This window comes from Cetorhinus maximus, chromosome 9 (assembly GCF_964194155.1).
Source record: "Cetorhinus maximus chromosome 9, sCetMax3.hap1.1, whole genome shotgun sequence".
NCBI lineage: Eukaryota > Metazoa > Chordata > Chondrichthyes > Lamniformes > Cetorhinidae > Cetorhinus > Cetorhinus maximus.
This window is the reverse complement of record NC_135887.1, coordinates 87,061,500-87,080,078: the sequence shown is the minus strand read 5'-3', so window position 1 is coordinate 87,080,078 and position 18,579 is coordinate 87,061,500. Positions and strand designations below refer to the sequence as shown.

The 18,579-nt window shown below is 39.2% G+C and overlaps 2 protein-coding genes across 2 annotated transcripts in view; one reads left to right on the top strand and one right to left on the bottom strand.

Moving 5' to 3' along the window:
• Positions 1-18,579, top strand: part of LOC144684798 (lysosomal membrane ascorbate-dependent ferrireductase CYB561A3-like) — a 198,751-nt gene that overhangs the window by 80,090 nt on the left and 100,082 nt on the right. The window lies entirely within an intron of this gene.
• Positions 1,171-14,213, bottom strand: LOC144684794 (transmembrane protein 80-like). The gene is made up of 5 exons (XM_078549025.1): positions 14,161-14,213; positions 8,665-8,768; positions 8,478-8,570; positions 2,893-3,094; positions 1,171-1,736 (listed from the first exon to the last, which is right to left on the bottom strand). The coding sequence occupies exons 2-5, from the start codon at positions 8,717-8,719 to the stop codon at positions 1,724-1,726; spliced, it is 363 nt and encodes a 120-aa protein (XP_078405151.1). The 5' UTR covers positions 8,720-8,768; positions 14,161-14,213; the 3' UTR covers positions 1,171-1,723.

Genomic DNA, 18,579 nt, shown 5'->3' with positions numbered 1-18,579 from the left:
GGATGGGGGAGGGAGTTTAAGATCTAAAGTTGTTGAATTCAATATTCAGCCCGGAACAGCCTTTCTGCCTCACCTGCTGCAGAGTTGAACAAAGGCCAAGGGCCAAATTTGGGACTCCAAAATTAATCAGAAAATTGCAGTCAGGATCTTGCAATGTGATTGTGTCACCTGTATTCTTCACCCAAACAAATCCTGAGACAAGGAGAGCAATTGATGTGTACAGTAGCAAATGCCTCTCTAGCAGACTTAAAAATGGTCTCGCTACCTCACTCAATGTAAAGCTCCACAACAGACATATTTGGGACTCCAAAAATCACCTTGCAGAGTCAAGAAATGGGCCTTTTCTGCAGAGAAATTAGCAGGCCAGCCTTCAACTACTTCCTTGCAAAAAAAAATGTTGGTTTAGATATTCTTCTTTGAGAACTTTGCTTCAGAGTTTTGTTTAAATCGCAGTTCCCTCAAGTACAAACAAACACCTCCGATCACAATCACTTTAGAACGGTGTCGATCGGGTCATGGAACCCAGCATCACAAGATGATGTGCCATGATTATGTGCAACAGTGCAAAAAGGTGTGCAAAATGACTCGCTACGACAATAAATCGCAATTTATGACGTAAATCAAGACGACTGGCTCGAAAAACAGCACGATTTTAAAGCAAACTTAAAGTGGGACAACTTAAACAGGGACTTACAGTACTTGAATAGCCTGTCACGTTTGTGTCAAAGTGCTTACGAAGGCTTGTTCAAGGTACTAAAAGACCTTTGCTGCCAACAGAAATGCATAACTGAAAAATTGAGGGAAAAAAGTGCTTGCATATAAAAGTCGACAGTGATCACTGATTCTTTAATTGTGCCTACCTGAAATCTGCTGGAATGTCACAGCAATATTTTAGTAAGTTTATTTAGTGTGGCAGTACCAATTAGGGAAATCTGTTTAACTTATCATCTCAAATTACTCCCCCACAACTAGCATAGTTAACAGTGCTTCACCTGGTTAAAATCCAGGTTTGAATATATGGAATCTAAAATTGGATTGCTGGGTGTTTTTCCACAGTTCAAGTGGCACTTAGCACAAAATTTCCATGTAATTACTACTGCATCCCTCCCATTGGTTAATATCTGGAAAAAGTGCATCGTACTCTACAACAGCCAGAATTAAATCCAGATGTGTTCAATATAAATGCTTTTATTTTGATACAAATAATATCAAACTGCTACAACTCATGATCTGAAGCATCCTTAGGACTTACATTCCTTTCAGGCAATTCCATTTCCCCCCTCCCCCACCCCGCAAACAGGGCTGAATTAAAGAATAATCACATGCTCAAATCCTTTCAGTGAATTGACAGCACAATGACATCATTCATTGCAGAGCACAAAGCTTGGGCAGATGCATGTTCAACTCCCACTCCACCGGCGCAACCCAGCTCCCAATCTGAGCAATACTGAATACAGGATAGTGTCTGGCATCTCTTAATGATGGACTACAGGGAGAAACACCAGCAGCATGAAGGCAACCAGTGGATCCTCTTGGCTGCAGGCGTCAGATAAAACAGAGGTCAGAAATGCAAAGGAGAAACTTACCAAACATTTACCCACAAAATTAAAAAGTAACTAATAAAAAAATTGTAGTTTTGATCCTATTGACACAAACTGCAAATAACTCCAAATGGCGGGAATGTCTTGGTGACCCGAACAAATGATGCATCATTCCATTCACATCATGTGTAGAACCTGGGCAAAATACAAGATAATAAATACTATAATATATCTGCCTTTGCACAAGAGTCTAGTCAAATACTTTCTGCTAACTTAAAGTGAAGTCAATATGGACAAATAAGAGTTTATTATGTGAAAGCCATTCTATAAATCTGAGCTGGATTCAACTCCACATCCTAGCACTGAAAGGATATTGTCTAACACTGCACCACCTCAATAGTTTCATTTCAAAAACTATTCAATAGTTATTTTTTTGCTAATTTCATCTGACTCCTGTTGGATAATTATTTAGCAACTCATCCAAGACAGAGATTGTTGGCTCATTGAGTACAATGTGAATCAGTGGGTTAGATTGAGCAGTTACTCTCTGGGATGAGTTTTAATCCAGTCCATGAGGAATAAGTTTCTTCAGTGTCTGGTGCCTATTAGGGTTCCGTGCAAAATGAGTTTGGGTGGTCGCAATCCAATTCCTAGTAAACATATGTCCAGAATACAAAACTACACCTAATTCAGTACAAATTGGTACTTTTGCTCCAAGAGGCCAACAGATAGTTGGTGTGAGAAATGGGAATATATTACAGGTGGAGATGCTTGCTTCTGAGGTTGAAGCACATTTCTGGGCTGAGTTAGAAGTGTTTATTGGATCACTGAGGGATTTACTCTGCATCTAACCATTCTATACATAACCTAGGAGTATTGCATCAAACCATTCTATATGCAACCTTGGATTGTGTGTGAAACAGTTTTGACAATATTCTTCATCTAACAATGCTGTACCTGAAACTGAATGCTCAAAATGGAAGCCTTCTATTCACCACCCTTACCTAAAGCACACAAAAAACTGCATTTTAAAATGTTTGCAGGACATTAAGCCGCATGTACAGTTCCACCAGGAATCATAGGATTGTGATCAGGAGTGGGAACCCTGGCTGATGTCAACTCTAACACTCATAGGTCCCTTACTGAAATGAACATATTAGCGGGACTGAACCTGGCTCAATTACACACTGCCTTTACTAACTGAGCTAGTCAGAGGATTCCAACAGGTACATTAAACTCCTAAATGGTGTGTCCTTGTGGAAAAAGGTGAGAGTTTATCGCTTCCAATGCTGTATCAATGTAATTGAGTTCAAGACTTAAAATTAGATCAAAGGCAAATTGATTAAATTACCTGGCAAAAGCTGAAACAGCAATTATATCCAACATCCCCTCCAGTCCATAGGTTACCAGGAGGATTGCATTGATTATTACATCTGCTTTTAGCACATAGGTTTGCCACAACAAGAAGTACAGGCAAAGCATCAGACTTCCAATTGTTAGGACCATGCTAGTAACAATTGGAACCGTCTCTTCAGTCAGGTTGCCTTTAAAACCTAGGAAAATGGACAGAGAATCAAACCAGCTTTAACACCTCAACTCTGGAGACCCATTACATTCAAGGTCACACACACAAAAACAACTTTGTTGTATGGAATACCTGAAGCAACCATATAGTCTAATACAGTACTAAGCCATATAGAACAGAGGGTCTCAGGTTCAAGTTATGTCTGTGCTAACTTAGCTGGTTTCATATTTCGGGCACAATTCACCTCAGCACAGGAAAGGGAATTGAGCTAAGAAAAGGAAAAATTCCTGCTCCTGATCACTATCTAATGACTCCTGCTGGAATAGGTGGCTTTGTAAATATTGGCTTGACAGATCAATCAATACCTGTTCTTGGTTTTCACATGCTTCGAAATAAGTAAAAAAATTCAAAATCCTTTCATGATTCTTTCTCTAAATGAATTTTCAAAAGTGGCACAGTTATCAGCCTGTTTAACAGATGCAATAGTTCTATTATTTTTTTCAAACGTAACACATAGTTCTAGTATATTAATGAAGCATTTCAGCATCTATGGATAATATACCTCTTAGTTACACACTGATCAGCATATGTGTCGTTTCAGTCTATTTGATGCCTCCAGTGTTGGAATTCTAAGCCTACTATCTTCTTGATCTTTACTTTTCATATCTTAGCACGCGTGGAGGAATGATATGATCCCTCAGGTCAGGACTACTTTATGGTACAGTTGTAATCCTCGCTATGTACTATATCATGACATGATGGGAAGGGTTGTCTGCTTCTACGACCGTACAAGAAATGAAAAACTCCCAGAACAACTGACATCCAGTTGATTCACCAGCCAAGCTCAGCTCCTCAACAACGGCCAAAAAAGGTCCTATTAGCCAAAGGTCTCAGCACTCCCAGCATAACTAATACTTCTATAACATGATGAGATACCACCTCCCGAGATCCTGAAATACTTCACAAACTACAACTTGAGTCAACCCCTCTGGAACTTCTCCTACACTCACCAACAGTCTCCAGTAGACAGATGCACTGTGCACTGTGCTGATCTCCATGTCCAAAGACAAGACAGAAAACATGAGAAAAGCAGAAAACAAGATTTAAGCTATCCATTAAAGAAAAAAAGAGTGGCAATAGGAATGGAGAGAGGCCCTGAACACCATCAGCTGTAGTAAAATGGAAAAAGGCAAGGCTATACATCGTAAATTCAAGCCCCGAACTCAATATTTCTGTACTAGATAACCTGCATCCAGAAGGGCTTCTACACAAATTCTGCTCATGCATTCAGCCATTTGGCATAGACTAGAAGGACAGTAGCTGGTATTAAACTTCGACTGAGCAAAGTGCTTGCTATGATTGTACTATGATTTTTAAAAACTGTACTTTGTAAATATTTGTATGGACTTTTGGTAAGTAATGAGTAACTGCTGAGTTGTGTTCTAATGGGGGTTTACTGTTTGTATTGATTACGTTAGGCGTAAATAAAGGATGTCACACAATGATTAGAGATAACATGTATGAAACTATACATTTATATAGACAAAGGGTCAAAAGTTAGGACAATTCAGAATGATTAAATGGAAATTAGAACAGTTTAAAATGATTGAGTCTGTCTGTCTGTTGTCATGACACAGTACCTACATGGTGGTATTATAAATCTTTAAAGACATATTTTTAAAGACTACATTTTAAAACAAGTAAAACTGAAACTTAAGATGGCTCCTCAGAGCTACCAGATAGTTTTGTGGATTAAACCATCATATCTCTCAAGAGGGCAAAGATACCTTTTCTGATACTGACTCACTGTGGTTTCAGCTAGGATATGAACAAAACTCCAGTGAGACCTTCATTGTAAAAATCCAAATTTGCCTTGTCAAATCAAAAGGCTTTGGCCATCTAAAAAAAACACAAGTGGGAAAAGACTTCAGACACTTAATTAAATGACCACAATCCCTTATTTGGGACCATGACGCAACACTGACTTGAGGTCACATGATACAGTGGCCATTTTGGCTCCCTGCTAAAGATATAGTAGAAAATTCAAACTACTTTTCAGAGACATCTGCAAAGACGTAGACAGAATTCCATTAGAGAGGAGAGGACCCGAGAGGCAAAACTATCAACCGCTGCAGCCAGTTAAGCAACAAAGTAACTATCTACAATATCTTGAAAGAGAAACTAAGCCTCTCTCTCCTCTAACCTGTTCCATCTTCAAACCTACCTGTAAAAAAAGCTCCAAGCAGATCAACTCTAGGAACCATCACAACTACTGACACATCACAAACACATTTTTGAGACCTTCACTTCAGCTAAAGCAACAAATTAACTACAAAATGTCAGGCCCGCACCGAATGCGTTAATTTCCATTTTTATAATTACTGTTTTACCTTCAAGATCGAGTTTGTGTGTGTGTGTGGCTGATAGTGTGGGAGAGTCATGTGAGTGCGATGTCACATTTTCGTTTATCTCCGGGACAACTGTTTGAGAAATAAACTAACCTTCTTTATTTTCAAATACAAAAGCTTCCTGCTGCAGTTATTTAAACTGATTCAATCACTCGAGGGTAAGAAAATACAGATCCACATACAAATATACTTGATCACGGCAATAAAAGGTAACACCTTAAAATTATCTGTGGCATGTGAAATGTACAGTTTAACAATAAGAGACAGGAAAAGGATGATTGAAATTACTGGGCTGTTTGCATATTTTTAATTGTATTGCTAAACTCTGCTTGTAATTTTGTTACCTCAGAACAATTTAGACTCAAACATCTGCATGCCATAGACTTTATTAATTGTTGTTCAGGATGTAGCTATTGATTATGTGGTATCCAGGATTTCTCCTACCATATTTGGTAAAAGCAGCTGACTTACACCATTCATAATACCATATGATCAATACACCATTCACAGTTGCATCAATAGACCATCGATACACAATCATTTTCAATCATCCATATTGCTCATTGTACATGACCAGAACTCTCCTCCATACTACATAATTGTATTCGTGATTTTTTCCAACTGATGTTGACTCAATTTTTCACAATATATCAATTCAGGAATCACGCTAACTGATGCGCAAGTATTGAGTTCCATGTTTAGCGGAGCTCCATCCAATTCTACTTTGACCACGACGCCGTGCGAGTTTCCACTGGACATCCTTGTGTTTCTGATCGTATGAATCTCAACCAACCCCTCATTGACCTGCTGCTGTTTGATACTTGCATGCAGCAATTAACATGTCTTCCAGCCAGAATTCTCTCCGTTAACCTTCTTACAGCATGCCTTGGTGAGAAGGCCCTTCTTTTTGCAGCTGTAGCACTCTGCCTTCAGAAATGGACAATTCTGTGCCCAATGTTGGCCTAAGCACCAGTAACAGGACTTTGTTGTACCACTGCTACTACCAACTGCTATTGTTGGGGCCTCTTGTTTACTCATCTGCAGCTTATTTACGTCAGCAGACGACTGGCAGTTGTTAACTTTTAACTTCTCTCAAGTCACATTCTGCCATGTCAATGCTGTTTGGCAAGCTATGTTGAAAGTTAAGTTTGGCAATGTCATCAACTTACTGCGAATGCATTCACTTTTTAAACCACTTCAAATATTTCCTGCAGTGCGCTCTTGAAATTCCCCAAAATTACAACGAATGGCAGCTTTTTCAAGGTCATGATAAACTTTCCAATGTCTTTATTGGGCAACTCATTCCTTGCTCTGAAACGACAGTTTTCTGCAATCTCCAATGGCTTGGAATTGTAGTGCCGCTCTCTCAAGTACTCAAAATTTTTGCCAGTCACTTGTCCTTTGGTTTTGTTGGCACAAACGAATTCTTGAGCATCTCATATACCTCTGGGCCTGCTTCAGTCTAAAATGTCAATCTTTTCATTTCCTCTTCCCACTGCTTGGTTGACAGAGGGATTATCAGGGTCTTCAGGGATATTGTTAGAATGAAAAGAATCTCTAAATACTCCACATAAAGACACTCAGTCACACTGAACTCCCCCAGTTGCCCAATAATTCCTGTTGAAGCAGACGTCTTTGAAGGTCAGTCCACCCATGTGCACAACAGCTTTTTCTCTAAAACCAGATTTTGAAGCCTATTCTCACAGAAAGAACACTCAAATTCCTCAGTTGGTTAGCTGGAAGCTTTTCCAACCCAAATTTGTTTGACTAGGGAATCTGTATCCCACCTCATTGCCTATGATATCTTCCTGGAACAAAAGCACTCAAGTGTACAACACAGAGTCTGGTACAAAAGTGAAACCAGTTTAATCCAGTTTTGCTTATATACATATATTCACGAGTGGTCATATAAGAGGGCACTATTTCATATATGAAAACCAAGAATAGGAAAAGAGCTATTGATCTGTCAAATCCACCCATTGCAACAGGAGTCATTAGATAGTGATCAGGAGCAGGAATTTTTCCCTTTCCTAGCTCACCTGTACTGAAGTGAATTGTGCCTCAAAACCTGCTGTAGGTGAATCAATATGTTAGCAGAAATTAGAAAATGTAGGTATGCTCATGTCTAGAAACTTGGATATATCAATGCACTCTACCTGCTGATATTGTGCAATGAAGCCATCAAATGTACAATGGCTTCACAAAACATTAAAAGTATTCTTCTGAGAATTTAATTAAGTTTTTTTTGAAAAAAACATTCCTCTTTTGACTGTCAGATGCTTAAAAACTTGATTAATTTATAAAACTGACTTCCTGAAATAAAGTTTACTTTTTGGAAAAGAAAGCTGTGTACTTAGTTAAGGAATGTATAATGATGATCAAAGCCACTGAATTACAGTTTTAACAGAAAATTAGACAAAGATATGGAATTTGATCCCTAAAACATTAGTAAAAATCACAGAAAAAACATGTAACAAAAACACAAATTGACTTATACTGTACTGGAGCCCTGATAATCCACTGTGTTACATGGCATGACATCACTATTTATATGAGCAATAAACAATGTAAGTCTGCTAATATTTTTTATTAAGTATTGCATTTAGTGCATATCTATCACACCTTAAAGCATCAGATTTGCAACCATCACACTGTGACACACAAACATATTTCAAACTTGCACCCAATTGGCTCAAATGGAATCTTTATAAATTAGCAACAATTTATTAAAAAGGAAAAGTGTAAAAAAAGAAATTCAATCCTAGTGTCCTTCAAACATAACCTATACTCTACCCAAGGGAAGGAACCAATCTGGGGAAACTTCAACAATAACAATTAGATCCAAAATGACCCCAGATTTCTGAGCATAAGCCTTAAAAGACAGGTGGGATTAAACACAGTTCCAACTAAACATCAAAACCGTGCCCAAATTTCAAGCTACCAGTAGTAACACCACAGAGCATCAGATAGGGTGATACAACATAATGAAAAGCAACATCTTACCCAGATATAGCCTCATCATTTCCAGAATTACCATGAGAATCAGAAGAATCAGATCAAAGGCCAGATTACCATCTGGGAAACTGAATGCTTGACCTAAAACATGAAAAGAAAATAATTCCCGGACTCAATGTTCTAAATATCATGTGTATAAATAGTTATAGCAAAATAGTTATAAGTTAAAACTTACTTTTGTAGATAATCATTAGCAAAGTAGCAAGAAAATAAAAAGAATAATAAAACATGTTGAAATAGTAAACTATCTGTAGAGGGATGGAGGAAAGCTGTTGCAATCTGGTTAAGGAATATTGCTGCAATGATAACTATAAATATCAATTTTAGGGGATCAAGTGTCCTGAGTTCTCACCCAGGATTTCTGACCTGGCATCTGGAAACAATGAAGCGATAAACTGGAGAACAAAAGTCTATTTTTTAAATCTGAAGTCCATTTTTTCCAACTAATTTCTGTGTTTTACAACAAGGGGAAAAAAATTCTGCTGCACATTAAATGCATTGAAATCATAAATGTGAGTGCAGAAAATGATTTATGTTTTCATAGCACATAGCAAAAGAAATCACCCAATGCAAAGTTGTTATTTATGTCTTTGGACTTCTGCTGGCTTTTCATCATCAAAAGGCAAAAATCAGGAGTCAGATAAAGCCATGATTCCATCCTAAATCTGTCTTTGTTCCACTGTCAGTCCATGTTCTGAACTTGCCAGATTTTCAAGATTTCTGGGTCAAAATTCTGGAGCTCTCCTACCTAATAGCATCGTAGAAGTACCTTCACCACATGGATGGCAGTGGTTCAAGAAGGTGGCCGACCACCACCACCATCATCTCAATGGCAACTAGAGATGGGCAATAAATGATGGCCTTGCTAATGTTGCACATAAAGCAAAAATGAATTAAGAAGATTGGTAAAATATGGCAACCTAATTTGCTAAAAATTGTAAACTGCTGTAAGTACCACAACAGCAGCCTTTGTTCTGTGCAAGAAACAGGCGAAAACCACCAGTGACTTAAAAATATTTTACTTTTTCTGTCTTTGTAATTCAGTTACAGAGATAAAATCCCATACTAAAGCCTTTCAAGTTTAGTCCAAAAGATCACTGAGAATTCTATTCCTCATTCCTGAAAATGGGATTTAAAATAGAAAATGCTATTCCCAGGGAGGAGATTATTCAATCAACCTACTCAGGAGTATTAAAAAGAATTTCTGCTTAATACTGCCTACTAGATTTTAAAAAATAATTTTGAGAGGTGACTTGATGGTTTAATACATCTTCTAGTGTGGGTATTATGTGCAGGAGGTAGGCCCAGTTTCAATCTCAGGTCTGTGCTTAGTTAAATGTTATCAATTCAGTTGGCAGCAGTGCTGATACAATTGATCTTAGCTTTCTTGTTTTGGGAGGCAAAAATCAGCCATAATTCCCAGTTCCAATGGCCCCTGCTGGAAAGTGTATCAGTTAAGGACAGGATTGAATTTGACTCTCCACGGTGAAACAGTCTGCTGCCACTTACCATAATGGATCAATAACTTGCAATGATAGAACTCTTTTAAGTAAATGTCCCAAAGCCATTCCCAAACTTAAAACAAATGACAGGCAGCAGAATAGTTAGATAACAAAAGGAATGTGTAAAAAGGTAGATTTTGAGGAGGATCAAAATCAAACTGAGGTTGCTCATAAATAAAAATAATTCATTTGTCATGAAGCTATTAATGTATATAATATTTTGGAAAATGTTTTTCTTTTAAAATAGAGGTTTAATCTGTGGGTGTGTCTTAATTGGATTAAAGACAGCTAGTCTGGGTGCTTTGATGTGTACTAGTTTTGATATGAAAGGGAAATAGTGTGCATTTGCATTTCTTAAATAGAGCATTCAAGAAGTGGGGTGTAAACTGACGCCTTTCTAGCAGCTACCAAGCAATATGTTTATATTACTAATAAAATTGGTACAATGAAAGGGGTTTCATTGTTAAAAGGTGACATTCAAAGAGGCTGGTGAGACAATGAGAATTTGAATTCAATCAGTGGTGGCAGGTATAACTTCAGCAGTTTTCGGGTGTGCAGAGCAGAGGCAATGTAAGATCAAAAGGCAGCTGTACGCCTCCAACTGGTTCCACAGTTAAAAGAATCTCATTTCGAATTCATAAGGTGAAAATGCTTTGCCTGGTGTTTGGTTAAGTCTATGGGTTGCTGTTGCCTTAATGGAGATTAGTTTGGGAATTTGTTAAAAGTTATGATAGTAATTTGTAGCCATGTGTATATATTTTAACCTGTGTATCCCACTTGATCAATACCCCATCTACCACCTTAAACATTAACCCCCTCCACTACCGGCTCACAGTGGCAGCAGTACATACCATCTACAAGATGCACTGCAGCAACTTGCCAAAGCTTCTTCAACAACACCTTCCATACCTAAAATCTCTACCACCTAGAAGAACAAGGGCAGCAGGCATATGGGAACAGCCACACCTGCAAGTTCCCTCCAAGCTACACATCACTCTGACTCGAACTATGTCACTGTTTCTTCACTACCACTGGGTCAAAATCCTAGAACTCCCTCCGTCCTAGCACTGTGAATGTATCTACACCAGATGAACTGTGGTGATTAAAGATGGTGGCTCATCATCTCCTACTCAAGGGCAATTAGGGATGCTAACCATGCCAGAGATACTCACATCCCAGGAACAAATAAAAAAATGCAAGAGTTAGAAAGAAAAGAGCAATAACTGACAGAAAATGTTTCTGTACTACTTAAAAATGGGTGAAATAATAAAAAAAACACTAAGTGGAAGACTAGAAGACAGAATGTCTTCTCTCTGAAAAAGAACTCTTCCTTCACTCACTCACAAGTAGACTCCTCAATCAGCCCCACCAACCCCAAATGTTAACGACCCTTTGTACATTTGGGAATAAATTTTGTATTAAAATTCCTGCCTTTGAGAGAGCTGAAATGAGCTGGACTACAAGATGTCAGCTCCCGAAATTGGTATAAAACGTACTGTGCCACCCAAAGGATACAACAGCAGCAGATTTCACTGTAAAGAAAAATAGACAGTGTATAAGATTACATTTAATATCAATTTGTACCAATACACTAAAGGGAAAAGAAATAATTGAGCGAATGCACTTTAATTTTATCCAGTGCACTTATGATTTTAAATTTAACATCTTAAATTGTTCACCCTCTACCAGCACAAGTGGCAGAACTGCAACCATTAGACTTAACCCTAAGATAAAAGCAAAAAACTGCGGATGCTGGAAATCCAAAACAAAAACAAAAACAAAAATACCTGGAAAAACTCAGCAGGTCTGGCAGCATCTGTGGAGAGGTGCACAGTTAACGTTTCGAGTCCGCATGACTCTTCAACAGAACTAAGGAAAAATAGAAAAGGGGTGAAATATAAGCTGGTTTAAGGGGGGGTGGGACAAGAACAGCTGGATAGAGGGCCAGTGATAGGTAGAGATAACCAAAAGATGTCACAGACAAAAGGACAAAGAGATGTTGATATTACCTAAAGGAACGTGCTAATCAAGAGTAGTAAGCAGGACGAGCAAGGTACAGATAGCCCTAGTGGGGGTGGGGTGGGGTGAAGGAATCGAAAAAGACTAAAAGGTAGAGATAAAACAATGGATGGAAATACATTTAAAAATAATGGAAATAGGTGGGAAAAGAAAAATCTATATAAATTATTGGAAAATCGGAAAGGGGGTGGGGATGGAGGAGAGAGTTCATGATCTAAAATTGTTCAACTCAATATTCAGTCCGGAAGGCTGTAAAGTGCCTAGTCGGAAGATGAGGTGCTGTTCCTCCAGTTTGTGTTGAGCTTCACTGGAACAATGCAGCAAGCCAAGGATGGACATGTGGGCATGAGAGCAGGGTGGAGTGTTGAAATGGCAAGCGACAGGGAGGTCTGGGTAATGCTTGCAGACAGACCGAAGAAGACTTAACCCTAATATTAAAAACAAAAACAGAATTACCTGGAAAAACTCAGCAAGTCTGGCAGCATCGGCGGAGAAGAAATCAGTTAACGTTTCGAGCCTTCATGGCCCTTCGGCAGAACTGCAGCATAGTTTCAACAAGGGAGAAATATAAATTGGTTTAAGGTGGGTGGGGGGGGGGGGAAGATGGCAAGCGACAGGGAGGTCTGGGTAATGCTTGCAGACAGACCGAAGAAGACTTAACCCTAATATTAAAAACAAAAACAGAATTACCTGGAAAAACTCAGCAAGTCTGGCAGCATCGGCGGAGAAGAAATCAGTTAACGTTTCGAGCCTTCATGGCCCTTCGGCAGAACTGCAGCATAGTTTCAACAAGGGAGAAATATAAATTGGTTTAAGGTGGGTGGGGGGGGGGGAAGAGACACATTCTCTTCCCCCCCCCCCACCCACCTTAAACCAATTTATATTTCTCCCTTGTTGAAACTATGCTGCAGTTCTGCCGAAGGGCCATGAAGGCTCGAAACGTTAACTGATTTCTTCTCCGCCGATGCTGCCAGACTTGCTGAGTTTTTCCAGGTAATTCTGTTTTTGTTTTGGATTTCCAGCATCCGCAGTAGCTTTTAGCTTTTTGTTTTTAACCCTAATATTGTTCAGCTCAAAATGTTCTCTCCAGACACAGCCTAAGTGGGTCAAAATCCTGGAACTCCCTCCCTAACAGCACAGTGGGTGTACCTGCACCACATAGACTGTAGCAGTTCAAAAAGGCAGTTCAACACCACCTTCTCAAGGGCAATTAGGGATGGGCAATAGATGCTGGCCTAGCCAGCAACGCCCACACCCCATGAATGAATTTTTAAAAAAGTTTGGTTGTGCAGATTCCTTTAATTGCACGGCTTAGTTTTTTTCAGCAATTCAGGTCAATATAGTATAAAATTTGCTGAACTCTTTTGCATTTTTCTTGAGCTTTTTCAAATATTTTCCTCATCCATGTCAGTGCTCAGGCAAATTATTCCCAGACTCCCTTCAGTGACACACTACAAACATCTTCGGCAATTTACGCTGACTTTACCTTTTTTACACAGTAGGAGAGAGTTCATCTCTGCTTGTAACTTCGCTCCAATTGCAATGTTTATATTAGGAACGTACAGAAGAGGTTTTGGGGTTCTCATACATGAATCTGTATCCTGCCCTTCAATACCTTGCCTTCTGAAACAGTAACTTCGAGAGGCAGCACACACTCCACAAGAAAATTGAAATCCACTTTATTTCAGAAATAAAAAATAACTCTGGATTGGAAGTATTTTAGCTTCTCCTCTATCTATTTCATTCCCTTTACAATCTCAACGACATCAGCTGAAATTTTCCAGTCCCACCGAGGTGAACGGAGATGTCAATGGTTCGCTGGCCCCACCGCGAAGGGGGAGACTGGAAAATTCCGACCATCGGCTTTTAACTGGGGCATATTTATGCATGTCTGATTCGCCATTAAAAAAAAAAGCGAGATCCCCAAATCATTTGGACAGAGCCTCAAAGTGTTTAAACAATTCATTTTACAATGTGCAGGAGAGGCGAACTTCGGCTCTGTAAAATTAAACCAACTTTCTCAGTGGATGCGGCTCCGACTAAAATCGCTTACAAACCCAACATTTTAAACTCAATCTTATTATTGTGAAGTTATTTGGGAGATGAAGAACACTTTGGTTGCGATAGCAACGCGTCCACTGCTCGCTCACCTTTCCGCAGCACCATCTCTGCGACATGAGGAGTCCTCCAGTATCCCGTCATTCTGCGCAATGTCATTTCCAGGAACTGCTGCACCCCGACAGGAGAGCGCCCCCTAACCATGGGGAAGACAAATTCCTTTCCCCAGTAAAGATGAGGAAAATACTTCAGGACTTTAAACTCAACACCATTTGTTGATTGAAACAATTGGACGTCTATTAATAATAAAAGGAAGACTGGAAATTTGTAATAAGTACACAACATAGTGCGGATATCCATCGGAATCTTCTCGTGATGCTCAGAATCTTCACGTGATCAAGTACCGCCACCGAAAACTTTGCTCTATAATGTATAGCACAAAAACAGGCCATTCCTTTTATAAAATCATTTTGTTTTGATTGATGACAGTGGGACAGCTCAAATGGTTTATGCCGGTGTTTATGCTCTACACAAGTCTTCTCCCACTCACCTTCATTTAAGCCAAATAGTGTATCTTCTTTTCTCAGGAGCTTCCAGACATCTTAACATTTGATTTAGGACTCACTGAAATAACATAAGCCAAATAACAGCAATGAAGAAAATAAAAAGGCTTGCATTTATATAGCACCTTTCATAACCACAGGGCGTCCCAAAACACTTTCCATCCAATGAAGTACTATACAAAGTGTAGTTAGTCACTGTAATCAGAAACAGGGCAGCCAATTTGCACACAACTCCCTCAATCAACAATGTGATATTGACCAGATGATCTGTAATTGTGATTTTGGTTGAGGGATAAAGATTAGGCAAGACATTGGGAATAGCTCCTCTGATCTTCAAAAGAGTGCCAAGGCATCATTTACGTCAACTGGAGATCAGAAATAGGACCTCAATTTAATGTCTCATCCAAAAGGCAGCACCTTAGACAGTGCAGCACTCCCTCAGTAGCGCAGTGGAGCATCAGTGTTGATTTTTGTGTTCAAATGCTAATGATGGAATTTGCTGATGCAGGGTAGCTGTCAAATTGATTTATTAATTCATTGGTACCTGCTTAGCTCTATTGCAATATTTATCAGTAGCCTTTCAGTGTTGACAGTAAATAGTGATGCATGTACTTTGTATAATGCAAATTTAATTTTCCTGTTATAATTGCTTTTAATATAAAAAAACACTTTGCCATAATTTAAATGTCTCCAGTTTATGGAAACAAAAAAACTAGGAGCAGGGGTAGGCCATTCAAGCCTGCTCTGCCCTTCCATATGATCATGGCTGATCCTCTATCTCAACACCATATTCCCTCTTTCTCTCCATACCCCTTGATGCCCCTAATATCCAAAAATTTATCAATTTCTTTCTTGAATATACTCAGTGACCCAGCCTCCACAGCCTTCTGTGGTAGAGAATTCCGCAGGTTGACCACCCTGAGTGAAGAATTTTTACCTCATCTCAGACCTAAATGGCCTGCCCCACATCATGAGACTGTGGCCCCTGGTTCTAGACTCCTCAACCAGCGAAAACATCCTCCCTTCACCTGGTCTGTCTAGCCCCATTAGAATTTTATACGTTTCAATCAGATCCCCTCTCATTCTTCTAAACTCTAGTGAATGCAGGCCCAGTCGAACCAATCTCTCCTCATACAACAGTCCTGACATCCTCAGTATCAGCCTAGCGACCCTTCGCTACACTCCCTCTATTGCAAGTATATCCTTTCTTAGGTAGGGAGACCAAAACTGCACACAATACTCCAGGTGTGATCTCACCAAGGCCTTGTATAACTGCAGTAAGACATCCCTACTTCTGAGCTCAAACCCTCTTGCAATGAAGGCCAACATATCATTTGCTTTTCTAATTGCTTGCTGCACCTGCCTGTTTACTTTCATTGACTGGTGTACAAGGACACCCAGATCCCTTTATATATCCACATTTCCCAATATAACACCATTTAAATAATACTCTGCCTTTGTGTTTTTCACACTGAGTATAACTTCACATTTATCAACGTTATAATGCATCTGCCATGTGTTTGCCCACACACAATTTGTCTAAATCGCCCCGAAGCCTCCTTGCATTCTCCTCACAACCTCGCCCAGCTTTGTGTCATCAGCAAACTTGGAAATATTGCATTTGGTTTCCTCATCCAAGTCATTTTATATATATCGTGACTAGCTGGGGCCCAAGCACCGATCGCCGTGGTACACCATGAGTCACTGCCTGCCACCCAGAAAAAGAACCATTTATTCCCACCCTCTGTTTCTGGTCTGTCAACCAATTCACAATTCATGCCAGTATATTACCCCTGATTCCATGTGCTTTAAATTTTGCCCACTAGCCTCTTATGTGGGACCTTATCAAAAGCCTTCTTGAAATCCAAATATGCCACATCCACTGGTTCTCCCTTATCTATTCTACTAGTTACATCCTCAAAAAACTCCAAGTCAAGCATGTTTTCCCTTTCATAAACCCATGCTGACTTTGTCTAATCCTGTTAATGCTTTCCAAGTGTTCCATTACCACGTCTTTTAATCCATTAATCCGCATTTTACATCTATTAATTTTCAATCTCTGTTATTATAACCACAGCTTCTACAGCCTACTGTTCTAGGGTATACCATCAACACATTCTTTGACAAAATTAAGATGAAACTTTTCAGTATTGGTTTTGACTTGTGTATGTGTGTATCATACTTACTTCCTGTGTAATGATTTTAGTGTTGGCTGCATCACTTTTCTTCATACCTATTCCTAACAAGCCAAACAATGCATACTTACCTTTCAGTCTTCCCATCATAGGTGACACCATTACTCTTGCATTGTTTCCCTTATATCTATTTGAGGTTACACTGCAATTAGCAAAATTTTATTTTTTAAACTTTGAAAGCACAATTGCCTTTTGCAGCCTTCCCCACTAAACTGACCACTTCTCAACTCCTCTCTATTGTCTCTGCTAAATTTTTAAAATGTTAATATTTTTATCTTTGGGCCTGCAACCCTCTCACCTACACCAACTCCTTCCCAGCCTCATCCTACCTCTTTTCCTTTTCCTGGGCCAGCAGCCCATGCCCCTACTCTTAACTCTGCCAGGCCACTACCTCTCCTTAGGCTTGTGGCTTTCTGCCCTCATATTTGTGTTATGGAACAGCGGATGGTAAATGCCGAGCTGCTCAAGTCCCAGAGGGAATCTGAAAACAGCTGCCACAACTGTTTGCAATTTGTATTTTATTTCGAGATGCATGCCTTGAATTCAGTAGCAATAAGTCCACCGAGACTTAGAGGTTTTTTTCACAAAACTAAATTAATCGTTTATTAATAAAAGAAAATGTCTTAAGCACATACATAGGTCTACAAATTACTACTATACTAACTCCTAAATCTCCTAATTAATCTGGCTCCCAGTTACACCTCTGTTAAGGGAACAGTAAAACAAATGGAGTTAAAAAGACCCAGGCAAAGCACACAATACACTGGACAGTGATATTCAAAGTGAGTTTTATTAGCTTCAGTTCCTGTAGGCAACAACTTGTTGCAGAAGGGCTGGAGGCTTTTCACACTTGTGTTTTTTTTTAAAAAAAAGTGCCTTCCCCCTTACACACAACCTCATCTCCTTTATACATGTTTCCCCCTTTTCAATTCCATTGTTCCAATATGTATTTGCAACTTTCCTTTTCTCATAAATGAGTACTATGAAAGATTTATATTATCAGTAACCTTTGGGAAAAACAAACTGTTTGGCTTAGCTTCTTATGGCTAGGTCTAACATCTTACCATCTCTTTGAAATTCAAACTAACCTACTTTATCTAAAAATGCAAATGTTCCTCACACCTCACATTCTAAAACCTCAGCCATGTTTACATATTTAGCATTTCAAACCTAGCTTCCCTTTTGATAACTCAAAGGCGCCAGGCCAACTGTCTCCAATTCAATTAAATGCCCCCACACACACACCCACCCACACAGAAACCAATCTGAACCCCACTATTAACCTATCTTTACAATAAATCACAATAATATGAAAATTATTATATTTTCATGACATTTGCTTCATTCCTCTGTGGTCTCCAGCCCCTACTACCTGACCTTCATTGGCTCCACCAGCATTTTTCAAATCACTTGGAAAAGTAAATTGTCAGTGAAAGTAACAAAGATCAGTCGGCATCACTGGGAACAAGTTAATAAACATGAATTGGTGTGAGGATTAAAAATGGCAGGCAGGATTCAGCTGCAAACATTAAGGAAAGAAAATGCAATGTCTAGTTTAATGTGAGATGTGGAAAGTTACTTGAAAAGAAGCTGGGGCAGTTGAAATGCAAAGGATGAAATTAAGGGCCATCTCTTTGAATCTTTAGCCAGTTCCACCAAAGTTGTAGCTCCCTATTCCTTATGCTTGTGTTCTTCTTAGAAGCACGTGTAAGATTTCTGGATGATAGAATTTGACAGGTTACTCAGATAGCCA

Excerpts from the sequence above, each read along its gene's own strand:
- LOC144684794 (XM_078549025.1), bottom strand. The coding sequence starts at position 8,719 with ATGTTTTATTATTCTTTTTATTTTCTTGCTACTTTGCTAATGATTATC. Across the intron at positions 8,571-8,664 it reads GCTAATGATTATCTACAAAA|GTCAAGCATTCAGTTTCCCA; the intron begins GTAAGTTTTAAC and ends TTCATGTTTTAG. Across the intron at positions 3,095-8,477 it reads AATGATGAGGCTATATCTGG|GTTTTAAAGGCAACCTGACT; the intron begins GTAAGATGTTGC and ends CCATTTTCCTAG.